This window comes from Chelon labrosus (genome assembly GCF_963514085.1).
Source record: "Chelon labrosus genome assembly, chromosome: 9".
NCBI classification, from domain to species: domain Eukaryota; kingdom Metazoa; phylum Chordata; class Actinopteri; order Mugiliformes; family Mugilidae; genus Chelon; species Chelon labrosus.
Window position 1 is genome coordinate 20,513,713 of NC_140359.1, and position 21,641 is coordinate 20,535,353.

A 21,641-nucleotide genomic window follows, 5' to 3' on the forward strand; every position below is an offset into this window, starting at 1 on the left:
TTGTATTGCAAAGATCCATTGTGCGCCCAGGTGCGCCTATTAAAACTCACATGTTGTGCAATTTAACCTTGCGTGCAAGTGCACACCATAATTGCGGTTCAAAAAAAAAAATCAAGACATTCCTCAAGGGCAATTTTTCTGGTTGCACAGATGACAGGCTGACTTCTCGTGTGTTTATATTGAATCTGGGAAAAAGTGATGATGGTGCCGCAGTCAGAACTGGCAAATGAAAACAGAGTCAGCGTGATTGAAGTTAGTTGCTTTTACCGTGGAACATGCAACACTAAAAACCTGATCCCGCAAAAAGCCCTTGAATCACTAGACTTTGTGAGTTGTATTATCTCTGACATGTTTACACTGTAAATGAAGTCTGAAGGATTTGCTTCGGTCTTCAAACCGAGCCACTGCCGTCTGGCTTGACTGCGCCGGACACGTCGTGAAAGTACAGTTTTCATTAACAAGAGCCTGTGATGACAGCAGAGGGAAGGCAGATAGGAAACCTCTTAAAGGTACATCTTCTGATATATTGTATGTGTCGATGTTGAGACACTTGACAGGGTAAATGAAAGTTACCCGGCGCTACGGGAAAGATCAGGGGATCAACAAAGCTTAAGGGCTTATCCTCTAGGAACCATGAACATCCAGCAGATAATTATCGAGATATTTTATTCTGGCTTTACCATTGCCTCACTATATTTTATTTCAAAATGGATGTAGGAGAACAGGAGTTAGTGAGATCTTTGTAAAATGCACGCAGAAAAAAAAGTGTCCTAAAAAGTTTCTACTACTATTTTAAGTGTACGATTCTGTTTGAATACACTATATGGTTATATGTATTTTTTTATTCGCTTACAGTTCATCACTACTGCAACCAGGCCAGAGGGCAACATGATCCAGACACACATTGCTACACTGTGTACAATGATGAATCAGTCAGATATACAACTCCTTAAAGATCGAGATTTCGTGATATGCAACCCAGGTGTCGCGTCAATCAAAACATTTCAACTGTCAAAATCAGGGAGGTCCTGCCTCCGGTTCCAGCTGGCTCTGCGGCAAGGTACAGTCAAAGTGCAGACCTGGCAGCGACATCAGCTCTCAGCCAGCATACACACAAAAGAGCAGGATGATTAGAAGTCACTCTCTTGCATTTACGCAAATTGGACATGTTGATACACACCATCGAGGGCTGTGCGCATGAGGGATATGATTAAAATGACATAATTTTAACTTATGCAATGGGCACAACGGCTAAAGCGCGCAAGATTGCCCAATAAATGTCTTATAAGGGAAACGAAACTTATTAAAGTATAACAATTGTTAGGGCCTATTTCTCAGAAAGGATTTCTTGTAATAACATTCCTTTCACTTTTTCTCACAGGAACTCCTACAAGCAGATAAACACGTTTGATCATGAGGTACTTCAGTTAATAGTGTGGTTAACCTGAACCCAGGTATCATGAGAACAAACAACAGAAGCCTCTTTTTTTTTTTTGGCAGTGATACATTCTGTATTGTTTCTCCCATTTTCAGTATACAATAATATTTCTACTACACAAGCTGCTCAAGCATTGTCTCTGTTTTACACTGATGTCTGCAGCAACCTTAATCTTTATTCTTATTTACATCGCTTTCTGCTATAACTCACTCATGTGAAGTGGAGCTCTGAGGGGCCCCCCTCATAGAGAATAAACTTTGTGTACAGTATGTGCATTAGTATATACATTTTTGATGAGGGAATAAACATGAAATCTACTGTTTGGATAAACACATTGAATATATTTCAAACAGAAATAGAATTAGCACAGCAGAGGATAACAGAAAACAGAGTTTGACTTGGCTATGTTATTTTGGCTCAGAGTTTGGATCTTGGGGCATGTGGGGGAATCGAGGATGGTCTTCATTTCTGTTGCGGCTTCAGGTCCGGAGGAGCAGCGGGAACCTTAGCGTCAGTACTCGATTTGTCCTCTGGTGGCTGCATGCAGCAGACGCAGCAGCAGCTCTGTGGGTGAGCTCCCCGCGGAGCCGTGAGCTGGATCCGTGGCCTCCGTCTCACCGAGGCAGTCAGAGTCCACCACGCAACTCTCTGGCAAGGAGGAGAGGAAATTAATTGACACTGCGAGCACAGGCAAGATCACACCGTATTCACTTTTTAACGCCACTAAACCAACAAACAATGAGATCAGAATGTACCAGAGTTGCAGCAGAGTCCTGAAGCAGCGCAGCGTCCTCCATCGGATCCGCAGGGTCTCCCTCCTGCCTGGCAGGGGGTGAGCAGGTAGTTCTCCTCCACGCAGTGAGCTGTTTCCGGGGAGCCCAGCAGGCAGCCGATACCCTCCCCGCAGCATATGCTGGGGCCGAAGCAGCGGCCCCTGTCTCCAGGGCCACAGGACATGCACTGCAGGAGGAGATTCAGTTTAAACATTAGTTACATGCAGCATCCACTATTTTTGGACAAATTTTTTTTTTTTCTTTTTGCAGGAATAACACTCAACTTTCACTATTCTCTCTAATGTTCAAAAAAACAGTGGTGATGATTATGGCATGAGCCTAGAAAGCTAAATACTGGAAAGCAACAGGTTGAATGCTTTCTGTTGTTCATTTCAATAGGTGTTAATTTATATTTCTTGTTATTTTTTCCATTAGAAGCTCTGATTTTAAAATAAATATGTGAAATAAAACAAATGCTCACTTAAGAGGAAAAAAAAAAGTTTATAGATTTCTGGATATTTGCACTATAACCCATAACACTTTTACACTTCATTTTTAATTCTTCACATGTCTGAACCTAAACCAGTAAGTATCCATAAACCGGTGATATCTAACAAACAAAAATCCATTCAATTTCTCATACTTTAAACTTGCCATTTGTCTAATTCCACACATGAATGTATTATTTTAAGTTACACTGATAATTATTTTATATGGGAATGGGCTGAAAGCAGCTTGAATAGTGTCAAGAATGATAATAATAAAAGCATGTTAGGCAGAAAGGGTAATGATGCTCACCTGTCTGATCCCAGTCTCGGACAGCGCTCGTTTCCCTCCTCGGGGGCAGTTCTGGATGTAGCAGGCGGAGGAGAGGGCGATGAGTCCCAGGACGCACAGGGGGAACAATGAGTGAGGCATCGCTGAATGGTTCTGAGTGAGCGCCGCGCACCTGTGTGTCCTCCGCCGGTAGAGGATGTCTGACTGATCCCCCCCCTTGGTCATTCCTCACTTATAAGCGGATGGACACCATTTAACAAAGCGATTGATATCTGACGTCAGTGCCGTAGGCCCGCCGTTGTGCTCTTTACGCGCGCCCGAAGGCCACCGGCGTGCGCGGGGCGCGGGCGCGAGGGGTCGCGTCAGATGTGGCTCTGCATCAGATTCGTGCCATCTAACAAATCTACACAAGAAAACAGCGGTGACAGCAGGAGATGTCTGTTCTGTATTCAACACTGCGCCACACTTACTTCTAATAATGATTGGAGACACGCATGACACGCAAACAAAATGGCACAACATGCACAGCTAATTGGAGTTTGTGAACAACTAATTAGATTTACAGCCATGATGAAGAACATTTCATGTATATCATGCACAGTTTGGCTGTCAAGCTAATCACTGTTCATCACTGCAGTGCAGACATTTTTTGACTTTTGTCACATGAAGACAACTGACTGTGGTGGCATCATGACAACCTGCGGGTCACACAAATTATCTCCCTGACGTACTGGAAAGCCATTAATGAGCAAAACAAGATTAGCATTTCAGATAAACATATTTCTAGGTGATTATGCTGACCGCTCGCTCGCTTGCTGCATGCTCAGGGTTGCGTCTCTCTGATTAGCTGTTGTGATGCTGATTAACAAGTAAGTGACAAATGGCAAAAGTGAGCATCGGAGGCTGCAGGTTGAAGTATGAAGGTGTTCTTCGATTGCCATCACAGCTTCTTTTAAGCTTCAGTGCATACAAACTATACGTTTATTAAACGTTAGTGTACCCCAGAACAATATAACATTACAAAAATGCCCCCTTGGGCTACCCTTAGCAGCAACAACTGCAATCAAGCGTTTGCGATAACTTAATTTTGGCCCACTCGTCTTTGCAGAATTGTTGTAGTTCAGCCACATTGGAGGGTTTTCGAGCATTAGCCGCCTTTTTAAGGTCATGCCACAGCATCTCAATAGGATTCAGGTCAGGACTTTGACTAGGCCACTCCGAAGTCTTCATTTTCAGAGGTCAGAAAAGACTTCATTGCCATTCAGAGGTGGACTTGCTGGTGTGTTTTGGCTCATTGTCCTGCTGCAGAACCCAAGTTCACTTCAGCTTGAGGTCACGAACAGATGGCCGGACATCGTCCTTCAGGATTTTTTTGGTAGATAGCAGAATTCATGGTTCCACTTAAAGACTTAAGTCTTTCAGGTCCTGAAGCAGCAAAACATCCCCAGACCACGGAGTATTTTCCCAAAACTCTTTGGGATCATCAAAATGTTTTATGGCAAAACTGAGACGAGCCTTTATGTTCTTTTCGCTCAGCCGTGGTTCATGGAGTCATGAACACTGACCTTAACTGAGGCAAGTGAGACCTGCAGTTCTTTGGGTGTTCATCCTCTTGGATGAGTCGTCGCTGCGCTCCTGGGGTAATTTTGGTCGGCTGGCCACTCCTGGGAAGGTTCACCAGTGTTCCGTGTTTTTTGCCATTTGTGGGTAACGTCCCAAAGCCTTAGTGATGGCTTTATAACCTTTTCCAGACTGATAGATCTCAGTTACTTTCTTTCTCATTTGTCCTTGAATTTCTTTGGATCTCGGCATGATGTCCAGCTTTTGAGGATCTTTTGGTCTACTTCACTTTGTCAGGCAGGTCCTATTTAAGTGTTTTCTTGACTGAGAACAGATGTGGCAGCAATCACTTTTTCACACAGGGCCATGTACGTTTGGATTTTTTTCCTCCCAAATATTAAAAACCTTCATTAAAAAAAACCCTGCATTTTGTGTTTACGTGTTATCTTTTTCTTATATTTAAATTTGTTTGTTGATCTGAAACATTTAGGTGCAAAAGAAGAAATCAGGAAGGGGTCCCAACACCACTGTATCCCTCCAACTCAGTCTGATTTATTATTAATCTCCCACTTGTGGCTCATGGCTTCATTTCACATGCAGAACAACTTATTCCAGTTTTAGCTCCCCCCCGAGCGGATACAGGATCATGACCTTGGTTAAGCCTTAATGTAGTCAGGGAAACCAACATACAAATGATGCGGTTTGTGTTCGTGAAGCCCAGTAAATGCTGCTTGCCTGACTTGCCTCAGCTTAACACTTTTGTACGCAATGACTCGTGCTCATAAAGGTAATTAGGTTGAAGTGTTAAGAGGCAGAATCTCCTACTTCTGTTGCAGCCGTTCACGTCTCACTGTGACTCTGCTCCTTAAAGGAAAGCAAACGTAGAAACAGTGTCTAGCGGGAGGCAGGCGTAGGATTTTAATGTCACCCGAGATGTTTCAAACATATAGTTCACTGGAAACACAAACGGGTACATCATGATTTCCATGAAGATCTTTTAATCCAACCTTTTTTCTAATCAGAGGCCAGGCATAAGGACAGGGTGAAAATTACATCAGGAGGTCACCTTATCAGCTGGCCCTGTCTGTTTCTTCACAATAAACAGGCAGCCTTGGGTCAACTCAATTTCTACTTAAAATCCCACCTCCCCTCCCCCAACTCTTTCTTTGTACATCCTCAACACATCCCTCTGAATAAAGACCGCTACACCAAGGCTGCATCTACAATTCAGTTCTTGATGAACTGGCCAAGACGGGGTGAAGGGCTGGAAGAGAAGATTTTATTTTATTCTTCAACGCTGTTGTTTGAAAAGGTCTTTGCTTTCGGTGATGTCCTTTCTGATGCTGCTGCTGCAAACATTAACAACAGAGACCTTTGTGATCCGATTCTGTGACGACACACAGTTGTCACAGTTCAAGAAAACTCAAAGAAATTCAATTCACTTGCGGATTTGTGGAAGCTTTTATGCGCGTGAAATAGGAATAAATTATTACAAACTTATACAAAAAAATGGCACAACATGAAGGGTTTGGGACAAGCCTGACGTCCATATGGTCCCCAAGCCCTCTGTCAGTGATGTACACGTATAATGTTGCTGTGTGAAGTTGGGCTTTTGCAGGTTGGGCACGAAATGCAGTTGGATGCTGCTATAATGTCAGATTTTGGTGGCTTCGATCCTCTCTGCAGGCAGCTGCGGCAGAGCAAGTGGCCACAGGTTAGGCGGTAGATGGGCGACGTGGAGTAAACAGAGAGCGAACAGGAACACGCAGAGCACGTCTTCTCACCTGGAAAAAGTGATTAAATATTAGACACCAGAAACACAGAACCAACTTTTAAATAAAAGTTCACTGTTAGAAAGGGATCTATTTGTGGTGTATTTGAGGAGTTGTGTTCATATGATGTTAGAATAATCTGAGATATTAGTTCCGGACAGAGTTAATCTTTGGCATTAATGTCACTTGCTACTCATCAGTGGTGTTGTTTTATTGTCTTTTGTATTTTTTTATTTTAACATCCTGAGGGCACGATTCCTCATAAGGCTTTTCCCGTTTTATGTGCTTGTCAGTTCAAGTAATCTGACGACATACACAACTCATTTGCAGACTGATGTCATTAATAATATTTAAACATTTATTCAAAGGCTTTTCTTGTGGTCCCCATTGTCATTTGTTCTACTCTGCTGATGCTGTATTCAGTTGCATTGTGAGCAATTGCAGCGTATTTGTTGTCAAAGACATTTTCTTAACCTGCTTACGTTTTGTCTAATTGTCTGTATTTTCTATTTTCGTAAGCCGCAGTGCGTTTAGCTACTCTCCAGTTTGACTAACAAATTGTAGCCGTTGACATATAAACAGGAACATGGCGGACATAACGAACCCAAAATTAGTAAATGTTTTAAGATGGATTCCCATTAAACAAATGAATACTACAAACCTTTGACCATTACCAAGCATATGATTAAAGCTAATCATATGACACACCTGCTACACATACGACCTGCTACACAGACTATTGCTGCAAATGGCGTCACAAGCACAAGATTGCAAGGTTAATTTCTTATATACGGATTGAGACCAGAAAAAAAAAGAAACCTTGAATTAAAATCCAAGGATCTGCACCGGCGGGCATGTTGTTTCAGATTCCATGAAGATATAAAAATACCTAGGAGGTATTGTTTGCATAAACCTTGAATAGGAAGCTGATTTACAGCCAAAGCACTGTGCACAGCACTGAGGCGCACAATGTTCTATAATTTGAAATGTTAAAATGGCAGATAGTGGAAATACAGTGTTCATGTTACCAAGCAATCTAGGTAGCCATGCACATTTCCATTCCTCCCAGCTGTGTGCAGCTTTAATCTTGAACAAAAGCTCAAAAGAGGGGAGTACTAGAGTACAGTTTGCATTCTTTCTGCAAGGTCAGCCAAACTAACTGCACCTGATGTCCACAGAAAAGACACACCTTTCCCGGGGTAACGTACACTGAAAACCAAAAAGCTCTGGGTTGAGTATTGCCTAAAGTGTTTAAGAGGGGACATATTGTACCTGCAGATGTGCGTGAACCTTGGCACCTCTGGGCGGTGTTCAATGTTTCAGAATCAGGTCTCTGCAGGGGCAAGTTTGAAGTGAAGGAGGGTCGACCCTGCAGCGCTGAGAAGAGAGCCTCGTCCAGACTAGCTGACAAACGCTGCTCATGAGAGCTGCAGCTGGGGTCTGAAGATATGTGGTGCAAACATGAAGACAACGATAAATAAGTCAGAAGTGGAAAATGAAAACGTATGCACAGAAACAGACAGACATATACTATACTCACCAGACACTGTGTCTTTTCTTGGTCTTTTTGTTTGAGGTAGAATTTCACCGGTTGATTCTTCAGAAATGTCACTTAGATCTCGTTTCTTTCTGCCGTCTAACTCAGATTTATTATTTGTACTTAGATGATGGGTGTTAGACGTGTTGTCTGATGATAGTCCTTGTCCACTCTCTTCTTTGTGCATAGTCTTGTAAGGGTTTTGAGTTTCTTCATTAAGACATGGAGAGTAATCAGGCTGTCCGTGTGCCTTGGAGGCTATAAGTCTGGAGGCCTGTGGGTTCTCGTGGTCGTGGTCTTGCCTCCCCAACATCCCCTCCCTCCTCATCATCCCTTTCTGCAGGAGGAAGTGGTCGATGCGGCTCTTCAGCTGCGGGTTGGGAAGAAGCTGGGAAGTTGACGTGAACGGGACACCAGTGAAGGGGTCGTTTGGGGCTCGACCCCAGGTGGCTTCCCTCTTCTGGTGCTCTTCCAGAGTGCTGTTGTCCACAGAGACACCACTGGGCAGCAACATGGGCAGCATCATCACCTCCTGTGTTATTGGGTCGAGGAATTCTTCTGGGATGGAGTGACTGCCAGAGTCAAAGGAAAAAAAACAGCGCACCTTAATCAATCCTGCATTATTATACAAATCGATTTTAGACAAGAATGTTTGATAACTGCTTGACAATCTCCAGAAATTCAGTCTTTAAATAATGTTTCAAAAATAGTGTACGTACCTTGGTGCAGGGACTTGTGATGGTTGTGCGGTTTGTCTGACAGAGGGCGTAAATATCCCAGGTCGTGGCAGGAGTCTTTCGCTGGCCTCGTGCACTCTTTTAATCCTCTCCACTTCTTCTGCGGGGCAGCAGCGGGCCGGTTGTCCCCACACAACCAAAGCCTTCAGCCCCATAGAAGATGCTGCACCACCAAAAGGCACAGTCACACGAAGCTGCGTCACAGCACCAAGGGAGAGCAGACCCCGACTCCACAGGTCCTCCTGCCGACAGTTCGCAGGTCGCGGAGGGGGCGGGGAAAGGAACGGGGCACGGGGGCGAAAATTTGAACGCGCGAAACAGACTTGGGTATCTTCTCTAAGTTCGCAACGGCCTACCAGTTTAAACTCTGGCTCAGATTGGCTGGGTCCAGCGTTTGACTGATGCTTAAACGTATGTCCTCTTTGTTGAGGTTCGCCTGGAGCCTCGGCACCCCACTGCCGGGCTTCAACACTCCACAGGTGGCCGTTAGTCTGCTGAGATTTACCGTCACCTTTTGGATGTTTTTCTTTGTTTTGTTCATTTTTGCCCGTTACCTGCGTTTGCTTTCGTTCCTTTTGCTGAATCTGCCTGTGGCTCGTGGAAGGTGGTGGATCAGAACTGGTGCTGATCTCCAGTCTCTTGCACGCCTGTCCTCGGTCCATACCCCAGGGCCACAGTTCCACATCCACCCTGCACAGGTCTACCTGGAAGCCGAACTTCAACGTCACCTGAGAGGAATGGAGGAAAGAGATCTAGTAATCTAGCAGGTGAAGCAGTGCCTCACCTGGCATCATGAAAAGTAATGATGATAAAATGAATTATTGTATTGCTAAAATAAATCAGACAATTTGTCCATGGGTCTGTGATATAAATGCAATTTCCGTATGATTCCCATCATTTCGTTTATTTTTATAATCAAAATCACTTAATTTACATATTTCCCGTGTAAATACAGGGAGAGACGCGAGTTGAGGCAGCACCGAGCTGAGCCTCACCTCGGATTGCGCAAACTGGGTTTGGCCTGCATCCTTGACGCGTGCCGCGGCCCGTTTATTGGGATATTTTCTCTGTGTGAAAGCCAAGAATAGAAGATTGCATATCTAAGCTTAAAACATTCTTAAAACTAGACCTTCAGCCAAAACAGGAAGTGGTAAATGATGGAACAGTCTCTATCAAAAATGGATCAGCTCATCAGAAGATTTAACAACTCAATATTACTATATATAATGTATACATTTGATTAAGGTGACGATTTGGTTTTAAATTCAAGTATTTCCATTTGTGTTTGTTTTTTCTCACTGGGTACTCTCATGTTGAATGAGTATGAATGAACTGTGGAATTGCGACGGCAAACACGGCCCTTTCTCTTCTTCTCTCTCTTGAACCACTATACATTTGACATTGTTTCTTTGGCAAGACATGTACCTTACACCTATTTGTGTGTAAAGAATGCTCATTTGAGATATGAAACGTAACCAGTTAGTGTGAAAGCGGCCAATTGAATGGCGAATTTAAGCTATTCCGTTGGATTCATAATTGTAAATCTGTACATGTACATACCATTTAAAGGAATAATTCAACATTTTGGGCAGACTATCTGCACTGTTTTACAAGTGATCATGTCAGATTTGTGTGTCCAGATGTTACCAACCTATCTGCATTGGCTGATGTGGTAATACCAGATTTGCCTGTGCAAAAACTGTCATACATTTCGCCAGCAGACAATTTATTTTGGCATTTTTCCACCAATAATGAATGTACTCAGCACTTCTGCACTCTAACCTGGATGCCAGCCCGACTTCCCCCGCACGCAAAATTTCTATGGTGGAAAGCGGTGGTCTGGAGTTGTTCTGTTGGGAACTGATTGAGCTCTGGCAAAGATCTGCTGGATTGATAAAATAGTTTGGGCGTGCTTCATTATCTGATGATAATGCCATCAGATGAGTAACAGCAACATAGTCATCCAAGTCATTTGACCGCAGTGGAGTTGAATTTTTGTTGAGAACAAAATGCCTCTGATTGGTTGTAGGACTATCCAAACAAGTGCAGAGGTGTTTTTTCCTGTTTATCAGTTGAAACGTGTCCCACAGTAAACACCAGAGAGTGCGTGACTCAATTCTTATGAGAATATGAGCCTGGCTTTGCCAAGTTTCTGTCACTCTGGAGCTGATCTGGTCATTGTGTGTCATGTTGTGAGTAATGCAAAAAACACTTTGAAATCCAATTAAAGCACAAAGAGCAACAATCCAATTTCATGTGAATCAAAAGACGCTGTGAAATACGACATAAGCTACAAACACAAGAATGATATCGGTCTTCAGACAAAAAATAATAATTAAGAGTGACACGGTCATCTTACCTGTACAGGTGGACGGAGGAAGTACTCAAGCTTGAAGCCCCGTCTCCGGACAGCAGGGTCAGCAGACACAAGGTTTGCGACATCATAGCCATCTGCACACAGCTGAAATGAATGGAAAAATAAATCATACAGGTATTTATGTTCTTTAAAGAGTGCTTGAAATTCAAATCTAAACATTATAAGAACATTATATTTTTATCAACTAATCTTTTATGGATTTTTTTTTTTTTTTTTAGAGAGGTAAAAACTGAAACAGTGGCAGCAAACATTTCTCACATGTTCTCAAATAAAAGCCAGAAAAAAAAAAATAATCACAATGTTCAGTTCAGAAAACTCTGTAAAACATCATCTGAAAAGAGAGGTGGAAATCTAACGGGGAAAAAAGTAAGGTATTAGAAGAATAAAAACGTAAAGTGAAAGTACATCTTCCATCCTCTCAGAGAGGACAATATACAGCCCTGATCAGATTACAAAATGCCAGTAACAAGAACATAACAAGGACAGCTGTGATTCAGTCTCCCACACATCACGTTGTCCCCTGCTTCTTTATTTCCCCTCCACCTCCATCCTGTGCTATTTTGTGAGTATGTTTGTTGTCTCTTCCTGCTCCTAACAAAACATATTGTATCTATGCGTCAACTTTCTAAAAGAAAAACAGATGAATGGTTCCCTCATACAAAACTACTTATACACAGAGTGTAAAATGAGGTTTTTATATTCCTTTATGCCAGCAGTAATTGCTTCCAGCAGTATCTGCAGCTGGTTGCCGCAGCAAGTGTTTTTACCAAGGGTATTAGAATATTTGAGGTGGCACTGAACACACACACACACACAAAAAATAGTACAGTTATGTGATAGGTGTATGAAATGTGTCGCACCTTGTTGCAATGAGCCGTTGTGTAAAAGTGCGGCAAACAGAGATTCACAACCATATTGTCAAACCTGCAAAGACACAAACAGATTTTAGAGCCATGCGTGTTCTCTTGCGTCACATGCAATAAAGCTTCTAGGTCAAGGCAAAATGAGACAGTCGCTGTGTACCGCTGATCAACACCGACTCAGATTGCTAATGCATTTTTTTGTCGAGCTAAGTATTATAGCTCACAAAACCTCTGACCCCTTTAACAAAACAACCTTCAACTGACTGACTGACTGGCTCACCGCTCACTGATAATTTTCGGCAGGGAGTTCAAGGAGGTAAACTCATTCAGGTGGTACCATGCACACATCTGGTATGTTCATATTCACGTTGATCACGAATTCAATACATGAAATAAATTATCCACAAAGCCCACAGTTCAGTTGTGTGACCGTAGTTAGTTTATTTATCAATGGAAATCCTTCTTCTTTCAAATATGGGGAATTACTAGGTATCTCTGCTCACTTTTAATTAAGTGAGGTTTTCTCTCATTCATTATATTTTATGGCTAAATTGCACACCACTAATCATATAATCATAAATAAGAGCATATAAAATGAGGATTTTATATGCAATTTTTTAACCTACAATGTCAATCATTTTGTAATTCCAGGTTTTCAGATGAGAGGATTTGCAGCTGCCTTTTATCTCATATTCAGCCTGAACAGCTTTGTGTGCTGTTGAATAATTTTTCACCATTTTTCATCATTTTACAGATAAAACAATTAATTGATTAAACAAGAAGACAGTTAATGTAAACAATACAGTTGTAGCATGATTTAAAGCACTTGGTGCATGTGACCGAGAAAACTGCCTCGTAAGAGCAATACACCCATTATACTCGATGATGTTATAATTAATTTTACGAAAACAAATACTAATATTAGAGGTTCTGGCTCCTTACTCATGATTTATTTTTGTTTTCATCTCCAAAGTTTGAGTGCACGAATAGTTCCTGTTTAGCTGTATTACCTAGCTAACCGTAGCTAGCACGATGTTGGCTAATAGTTTATAACGTTGGACAAGACAAACAATTTTAACATTACCTTAGCGAACTAAACCAACTTAAAACGCTTACTCAGACCGGCCGGTAACACACTTGCCTGTGTTTACTCTTTATTTCTGCTCCCGCTACCAAATTCAGAGAGCTAACAGCCACTAGCCACTTGCTAATGTAGCCGGCACGACTAAGGAAGCCGAGAAGGGACACGCACTATATTTGTACGTTCGAAATACGGCATAATTAAAGGCGTGCAACAATTATTAGGCGTAAATAAATAGCTTGTCCCTAAACAAGCTACTTAGTTGTCTGTGTAAAGTGCTCTGAACATCACTTTATTACAGTTTACATATACAAGTGCATTTTATTCATTTCTCCTCTCCCAGTGACGAATCTCCTCCCCCACATGCAGGTCAGCAGGGTCACTGCTCTTCTTTACAGGATGCAGCTCTGCAGCTTCCAACGATTCAAGGACGCCTCAGTAAGATGCATGTTGTTTTGAGGCACAAACCCATACTGCCTTTGTTTGCGGTTTGTCACCGTTTACTCACCTTTATAGCCTTCAGCTATCCATTTTAGTCTCCGGTATCTTAATTCTCCTGAATAAGCCTAGATGACTTACAGGTATAGAAGCTTTTTCATTCATTTCTACAGTTTAGACTGCCAGGTCCAGCGATGGAAATATTATACATTCAGTTTTATGTTTAAGAGCTTATATAAAATACATATGGCCAGCATTAAACTACCCAAAAGTTGATAAAGTAGTTCAAATGATCTTTAACTAAACCAGCTGTTTGTGGTAAATTACATGGCATTGTATATTATATATTGTACCTATGCATTATTTAATTTTGATACCTATTTGGTAGGTAATGCAGGATTTTTAATATACAGTATAATAGATTATCTCTAAAACGTATTATTTAAGTGTGAAGATCTGAACACCACTCCTATCACTGTAATATTAACAAGTAATACTCAGTCTTGTTGTAGTGATGTTTAATTTTGCGACACTGAAATTTATTCATGAAGGGAGCTCTGAGCCACAGGTTTGGGAAACCACTTTGGTAAAATATATTGTGCCTAAAATAGTCCCACATTGCACTATTACTGAATGACTGACTATGAATCTGTTTGGCAGAAGCACATTTGGAGTCACAAGGACGAGAACAAAAGATGAGCTCATTGACAAAGCGTAGTGAATTATTCACATATCTTTATTAGTTCTGCTGAACTTTAACAAACGGGTTGTTTTTAATCAAGCCAGAGCAGTAATAGTAACATAAATGCAAACCATAAAATTTAAACATGTATAAAATCAGTAGCATTTTTTTTGCTCTCTAAACAATGCAATACTGGAACTACATTTATCACCTACATCAAAAGGAACATCAGTTTTGGACAGGGTTGCTATGATTGCACCATCATGGTAGGCCGATAGGCTATCTACACAGTTAAAAAATAAATAAATAAATAAAAAGACACATAAAGGAAAGCTCGAATGGCACATATTTTCTCTGTCAGTTCACCATAATATAATAACAGTAATAAAGATGATAATACTATGTAATACCTTAGAGATAAGTTAATATTCTTGAGCAACATCTTTGTATGCTGGCATAAACAACACATATAAAAGCCATGATATTCACATCTGAGTCTACTGTACATCATAACTTGTACTACATAGTGCAGTTAGCCTGAATAGCCTCCTTTAAAGAGGCAGACTCTCCACTTTTCTGTTCTTTTCTTTTTTTGTTTTAAACTTCCTTCTCCCCTGCTTTGTTTAAATGAACTATACAGAAGAGAGTAAGATTTTTTTTTCCCCCAGGAAATTCACACTCTCTCAGTCCTCGCAAGCTCGGACGTACGTTTTCCTGTCCTGAAAGAAAATCCCTTTGCTCTTAATATATCTTCTCTTGGTGTATTGCCACTAGTCCCTCTACCCTCAATCTCATAAGCTGAAGCCTTCCATATGTATACACACATGCACACACTCGCTTCCACTCGCTCTCACACACATTTACAGTCTATAGCTATTATTATAAGTATTTCTTTCTAGTATATCATACATTCTATAAAAAATTTTTTGAGCTTCGCGGACACAGACTGCCTCCTCGGATTCCCTGGCTGTGAATGGCACAAAGCGAAGGACACAATTGTCATAATAACCAAATTCAAATCGTGTGCTTCCATTCACTTTGTCCTCTGGGTTCAGTGAGAAGTAACTTGAGTTGGGAGGGCTGCGAAAGCTCTCTAACGACCCCTGGTGTTCATTTATAGTCACCGCAGAGAGTCTGAGGTGAGGGTGAACCAGGTCCTCCTACAGCTTTAAATTTATTCTATATTCATTTTTGGGGCTGATTATCTACTAAACTTATCTATTTAAATTTAATTTGTACAAAATATAAACTCTGTAGGTCTTAATAATGTGTTCAAATGGGTCATGCGTGTTGGACCCTGTGCATGAAATGACTGAATCCGGCTGCGTGACGTCATTATGTGCTGGGATTTTGAATGAACTAGACCAGCCATGTGTAACAATGTAACTGGTATTCTGATATGATTAAAGCACCAAAAATGATAATCACACTTTTTTATTTTTATTTTTTTCTTTTTTCATCTATTCCCAGCATGAATTTTTCTCTTATGCATGCTGGAAAGAATGGAGTAAGGCGCTCTCCGGCCAAAAATGCAAGTTAACATCACACACTCTGACCACTAACTCTACTTTTACACAACCAGTGACACAGACTTACAATGAATAAATACCGCATAATATTCCTGTTGATCGTTTTCTGACAATATCCCTGATTGTCTGGGTCCTTTTTCTCGCACGGGCATTAAATGACTCATGTGTTAGTGCTGTAATCTAATCATTGTCATTTAACGTTTAGCTTTTCTGCCATCCATCAGTGTGGCACACTTTTCATGAACACTGATTATGTAGGATGTAGTAGTGGGCAACTGGTGAGAGAAAGGCTGTTTGGGAGGTTGAAAAATCCTAGATAATGATGAATGTAGTTCAACTTCCTGTTCAGATTATCTGCTTGCTGCAGTTTACAGACAGCCTTTGTTGCTGTTTAGTGTTTATAGTTGCTTTGAAAAGTATGTCAGACTGTACTGATTTATTCTATTGTAGACTGAGGTGTTTCTTTGCTGTATACTGAAGTGGTTGTGTGAGAGGCCTTGTCAATGTGAGTGTAGTGAAATGAAGAATTTTCCTCACGGAGCTGTCTCTATATCTCAGTTGACTCTATCCTCTCCAGGCGTGAGGGCCCGGCCCAGGGATTGGCAAGCTGGTGAAGGGAAGGAGGGCCCTTTTGGTCTTCACAGGGTGGGGAGAGGGTGAGGGCGATGGGGCCAGAAAGGGAGGGTGGGGGTTGAGGAGACAGAGGTAAAAGGGCTGGTGGCGGAGGTGAAGAATTAGAGGAGGTGGGGGAGGTGGTTGTGGTGGTGGTAATGGTGGTGGTGGTGGAGGTTGTGGTTTGTTTGGCTCCTAACTGGCTCATACGTTTTTCCAGCGCTTGGTTCTTCTGCAGTGTTTCCACATAGCTGAGCTGCAGCTGAGCCTGGTATTTCAAAACCCGCTCCTTCTCGTCCTGCCAGGTGTGCCGTTCCTGGTCGAAGTTGAGCGCCTGGCGCTCACGTTGCTGGCGCTCCAGGCGTAATGCAGCTTGCAGCTGCTCGAGCTGCCTGCGCAGCTCCCCTGCTTCATCCCAGTGACCCTCCTGGACCCGCTGTGACTGATGGGCATCTTGACGCAGTTGCACATCTTGACAGAGCTGGGCCTCATGACGTAGCTGGGCCTCTTGCCGCATTTGGGCCTCGTGGCGAAGGTGGGCCTCCTGGCGCAGCTGTGCTTCTTGGCGTAGTTGGGCTTCATGGCGGAGGTGAGCCTCCTGACGAAGCTGGGCCTCTTGGCGGAGTTGGGCCTCCGGTCGGATCTGGGCATCCTGGCGCATTTGGATGTCCTGCTGCATGTGGGCCTCCTGGCGCTGCTGCACGTCACGCCACTGAGCTTCCTCGCGCTGCTGCCTCTCCTGCCTCTGAGCTTCCTGCCTTTGGGCTTTGGCTTCATCACTCTGAAGACTCAGCAGGGTGTCGGAGGTGGGGGTGAGGGAGTTAGTTGACGGCTCAGTTGGATTTCGTGGGAGGTGGACGGCTCCCCACGGTGGCAGCAGCCCTGCAGCAGCTAAGTTAGGGCTCACGACAACTTCTGCTCCTCTGCTCACCTCATTCAGAGCCCGCTTTAAACTCAGCACCTCTGCCTCAAATACGCCCAGCTTCTCTCTAAGGAGGGAAACCTGCAGAATGGAAAGCATAGTATATTGCAGTTGTAGATGCAGTTGTTTCAACATGCAAAATGGCATCTGATAAATTCATACATTTAATTTAAAAAGAACATTGATATTAAACTTGCTGTCCCTTTTATGATGATGGAGACTGACATATATAGACATTATATGTGTGTATAAGCTGCTTACGAGCTCAATGAGTACAAAGGAAAATTGTGTTGTGGCTTGGATATATAATGTTGTCCAATCCCCAATTTGTCCCAGTCTCTTAGCCAAGTTTCTGAAATCCCTCCAAAGGATTTTGAGGATTAAATGCTTAACAATCTAGATTTAGTGGTAAACATCCCAATCCTGCAATCTCACTTGTTGTAAATTATTTTCTGATATTGTGTTGCACTTTTTTGCAGACCCCGAATCGGCAGAGCGCGCTGCACTCGATCTTATTGCGGACCTAGATTACTGCAAGCTTCATATTCTCTAACGCACCATTTGCTGTTTTTGGGCATTTGGGTGATTTACAGGGGTAGGCAAACATACTGGGACAGCGCTGGACTGGCACGGTTTTTAATTCACTCTTACACACAAATAACAATCCTGCTTTAAATCAGGCAGAGAGGGTTTCTAATCAGAGACACTTAAAAGTCATATAAAATGTTCTGTAGAGCAAGTTATAAGATATTACAAAGCCATTACGAGCCTTGTTTTCAATACCAGTTCAGAAATCTGCCAATGAACCTAATTATATAACTGACAAATGACTTTTATTATTCTTAAAGTGGCAATCTCAAAGATTTTAATTTGTTTTTTGTCTTTGAATGAGGTACTGTAAAACATTTGTGACCGAGGCTATGGATCACTCATGAAAGTGCTCCAAGATCCACAGTACATGTTTGAATTAATACAAAATGGGTGTCTGTGGTGACATTCCCCAAAAAAATATGCATTAAGTTACAGCTAATGTAATCTCTAATAACAGATATCTGGACATGAATGCAGAATTGTCATCAAATAATAGCCAGTGGCTTCAGAGACTGCTGATACTGCAAATGGAAAATGTCCTTACTGCTGCATTAAGAATATTTAATTGGCAAAAAAACAAACTTTTTTACTGCACTGAAGTAGTAACAGCTAGCGCAGTGTGTTTTGTCCGTGAGCTTAGCACTTTCTTCACAAGACAGCAAGTTAGTTCTACGTTTTTGATTTATGATTCATGATTTTTTAAAGGAGGATCGGTTTGAAACATTGCAGAGTTAATGGAACAAGAAGAAGCAGCCACATTGAGCTGTTACATGAAGAGCTGCAGGCGACGGACTGCATGCCTTCTCTGCAAGTTAACCAACTCCTTTCACTGTGCCCTGCTTTTCAGACACAATTCTGAATTGATACTACTCTCAAAATTCTGCAAGCAGTAGCATTAAACCGCATTTGCCGTTATCACCAGTCATCAGTCAGAACTGAAATGTTTGAGACTGATGAATTGATGTCAGATTTTGAATAACTAAAATGTGTTAACGTCCGTAAATTCTTCAGCTGTTACATGTAATCCTCTCAAGTGCAATCAAAACCTACCTCAGACAGAGTCCTCCTCAGCTCTCCCTCACACTTCTCCAGCTCCAGACTCTTGGTGCTGTAGGAGTCCTTCAGGCCCAGCATGACCTCCTCCCGCTCCCTCAACTGGGCGTTGAGCTCCTTCAGCTGACCCCTCAGGGCCACCATCTCTCCGGCTCGCTGTGTCACTTCAGCCTGACTCTCCCTCAGCTGCTGCTTGAGCAGGGAAATCTCTCCTGCTTTCTGACACACCTGCCACAGGAAGATAAGAGTGAGCCAGTGAGTGCTATTTCTTTTAGTATGCGTTCACTGTGGAGAATATACTCCCTGTCCCGGTGCATACAGGTGGGTTAGAGACATACTTAAACAAGAGCACGCACACTCACACTTCCACTTGCTCGACCGTTCAGTCTGATGTGACCCTGACAAAATTTTACTGCACTAGTCAAGCGAATCAGCTCATATACTGATATCTCACCTCCCACTTGGTCTCCTCCAGACGAGGCAAGATGTCAGCCTGCTCCTTCCTGTAGTCCAGACACTTTCTCTCCAGGTCCTCTCTCTGAGCCAACAGAGCTGCCATCTCCTCCTGAAGCCTCCGCTTGTCCTGGGACAGACGGGTTATCTGGGCCTGCAGGGCCGTCTGGGAGCGCTGAGCACGACGGGTAACCTGAAGATGGCCCATACAGTTTTAATGTTAATTAATGTTACTTCCAAAATATTCAGACAAAACGTGAGCAAAGGCAAAGAAAGTGTCTTGACGTTGTTTGGTGTGGGATTGTAGTATGTAATGAGGTCACCTGCTGCAGGCGCGAAGCATAGTTCTGTCTCAGCTCGTCCATCTGTCGCTCCCAGACTCGCTGCTTCTCCTCAAACACCTGAATGATCGCAGCCTCGCTTTGGTCCAGGTTCCTGCGCATATGCTGCACCTGATGGGAAGAAAAGCGCGGGAATCAGGAGTACTTTCTTTTCTCTTAACCCTTTTATGAGTTTTCTGCACCTGCAAGCCAATACGTTTCTTAGTGACCTCTGACCTCTTGCTCTTTCTCCCACAAGCGGTCCTCGAGGTCTTGGATGATGTCGTCTGAGGAGGGGGAGGGGCGCAGCGGCGCTGGAGCGTCACTCAGGTGGCTCAGCCTCTGATAGGACGATGAGCTCTTTCCTGAGGAAGACCGGCCGCTGTCTGAGGCGCTCAGCCCGTTCTGGAGGAAAGAACCACATCATGATTCATTAAAGATGATAACAGAAAGGTGCTTTGAGGCTTAAACTGAGCATGAATGACGGCCGTACCTGGTAGCCAGGCTTCTCCAGCTTGTCCAGGCCTGCAGCTGCCCCAGCCATGCCCAACCTGTTGATGTGGCTGGTGGAAGCACTGAGGGGCCCCAGGACTGCTGGAGGCCCGCAACCAGATCCAGAGCCTGTGTAGGTGGGCAGGCTGGTCAGGGAGTTTCTGCCTGAATCGGACATCCCTCCCTGAACCACTTCATTACCATTTCCCCCTCCCTCACTCCTGCTGACCCTCACTGGGCTGTCCTGGTCCAGGAGCAGGGCCTCTGGGACCTCTCCTGCCTCTCCTTGTCCGTCCCTGCCTCTCCTGCCTATTCTGCCCTCACTGAACCCTTCGCTCCTTGCCTCAGCCTTTCCCTCGCTCCCAGCCCCTCCTGCCTGGCCCACCAGGTTCTGCATGGAGTGGAAGCTCTTGGGAACCACCGGCTTGAAGGCAGAGGGACGAACAAGGCCGGAGTTGTTCTGCATCGCCTGCGAAAGAGATGAAGGAAGGACGGAAAGACAGTAAGAGAGATACAAGGGACGTGACACGACACAGACAAAAAGTACAGGGAAGTAAATGTTTCAGGGACAAAATTTTGCACTGTGATGTGACAGCAGTTTAATTTTTGACCCTTGCAAATGTGTATGCTGCAAGTGACATACAATACATTGTTAAAGGATACGTTTTTCAATGATACGATCATTCCACATGTTAATATTGTCTCTAATGTGAGTCTGTAACACATGGGGAACAATGTCTGTAAAATTAGCTAAAAGCTAATATGCTTTCAATTAAATATCGTAGGTATTTTCCAAAGTTCTCGTTGCAGGTCACAGCATTTCGGCATTTAATTAGTGCTTGGGTTTTACTCTAAAGATTCTCATTTGGAAAATAGCACTGTAGAGCTACTTTTTTTTGGCACAGTACATTTTATGTTAAAAAGACTGAACAGTGCCCATTAGCCTCCCAACTTTGTCCCCTATATTAGTGCAGAATTAAAGAAAGAAAGTGCTTCGTGATTACAACAGCCAATGAGTCTGGGGTGAGGCCTGCAGAGGTGAGACTGCATCAGGTAAAACTGATTTTATGCGACAGTTTTTCACTCAACCACACCGGCGATGATGATCTAGGTTTTGTACCACTCTCCTAAACCTTCAAGTACCTGCTCCAGTTTTCCCGACACTGGCAGGATCTTGGGTGGGTTGTGGTTTGGAGGGTTGTGGCCTGCTGGGTTGTTGTCACCGTCCGTCCTGGGTGCTGCCATCTCTCTGTGCTGGTGCGTGTTCATGCCAACGCTGTTCTTCTCAGGCACTCCTCGTCCCACAATGTTCCCGCAGACGTCCAAACCGGCGGCCTGCATTTCCCTCTCTCTCTCTCTTTCCATCCTCTCATTCTCCAGCCTCTCTCTCTCCCGCTCTCTCTCCCTTTCTCTCTCTCTCTCCCTCTCCCTCTCTATCTTCTCCCTCTCGATTCTCTCCCTCTCCCTCTCTCGGGCTCTCTCCCTCTCGCGCTCCCTCTCTCGCTCCAGCCTCTCCCTCTCCACTCGTTCCCTCTCCCTCTCGCGGTTCCTCTCCCTCTCGCGCTCCCTCTCTAACCTCTCCCTGTCCCAGTCTCGGTCCCTGTCTCTGTCTCTCCCCCTCTCGCGCTGCCTCT

The 21,641-nt window shown here is 43.5% G+C and overlaps 3 protein-coding genes across 4 annotated transcripts; all 3 read right to left on the reverse strand.

Moving 5' to 3' along the window:
- Window positions 1–1,692: 1,692 nt before the first annotated feature.
- On the reverse strand, window positions 1,693–3,455 carry avp (arginine vasopressin). The gene is made up of 3 exons (XM_084550968.1): window positions 3,010–3,455; window positions 2,194–2,398; window positions 1,693–2,086 (listed from the first exon to the last, which is right to left on the reverse strand). The coding sequence occupies exons 1-3, from the start codon at window positions 3,211–3,213 to the stop codon at window positions 1,950–1,952; spliced, it is 546 nt and encodes a 181-aa protein (XP_084407094.1). The 5' UTR covers window positions 3,214–3,455; the 3' UTR covers window positions 1,693–1,949.
- A 2,343-nt stretch (window positions 3,456–5,798) lies between these two features.
- On the reverse strand, window positions 5,799–13,698 carry ubox5 (U-box domain containing 5). 2 transcript variants are annotated; one of them, XM_084552273.1, is made up of 7 exons: window positions 12,976–13,698; window positions 11,832–11,895; window positions 10,954–11,055; window positions 8,577–9,322; window positions 7,861–8,429; window positions 7,593–7,760; window positions 5,799–6,332 (listed from the first exon to the last, which is right to left on the reverse strand). In XM_084552273.1, exons 2-7 carry the CDS (start codon window positions 11,883–11,885, stop codon window positions 6,118–6,120), a joined length of 1,854 nt encoding a protein of 617 aa, XP_084408399.1. In that variant the 5' UTR covers window positions 11,886–11,895; window positions 12,976–13,698; the 3' UTR covers window positions 5,799–6,117. The 2 variants fall into 2 exon arrangements, with proteins under 2 accessions (XP_084408399.1, XP_084408400.1); XM_084552274.1 differs by having other exon boundaries at window positions 12,919–13,698.
- A 231-nt stretch (window positions 13,699–13,929) lies between these two features.
- On the reverse strand, window positions 13,930–21,437 carry lzts3b (leucine zipper, putative tumor suppressor family member 3b). The gene is made up of 7 exons (XM_084550802.1): window positions 21,151–21,437; window positions 20,009–20,476; window positions 19,753–19,920; window positions 19,519–19,647; window positions 19,197–19,388; window positions 18,740–18,970; window positions 13,930–17,179 (listed from the first exon to the last, which is right to left on the reverse strand). The coding sequence occupies exons 1-7, from the start codon at window positions 21,370–21,372 to the stop codon at window positions 16,112–16,114; spliced, it is 2,478 nt and encodes an 825-aa protein (XP_084406928.1). The 5' UTR covers window positions 21,373–21,437; the 3' UTR covers window positions 13,930–16,111.
- Window positions 21,438–21,641: the final 204 nt, after the last annotated feature.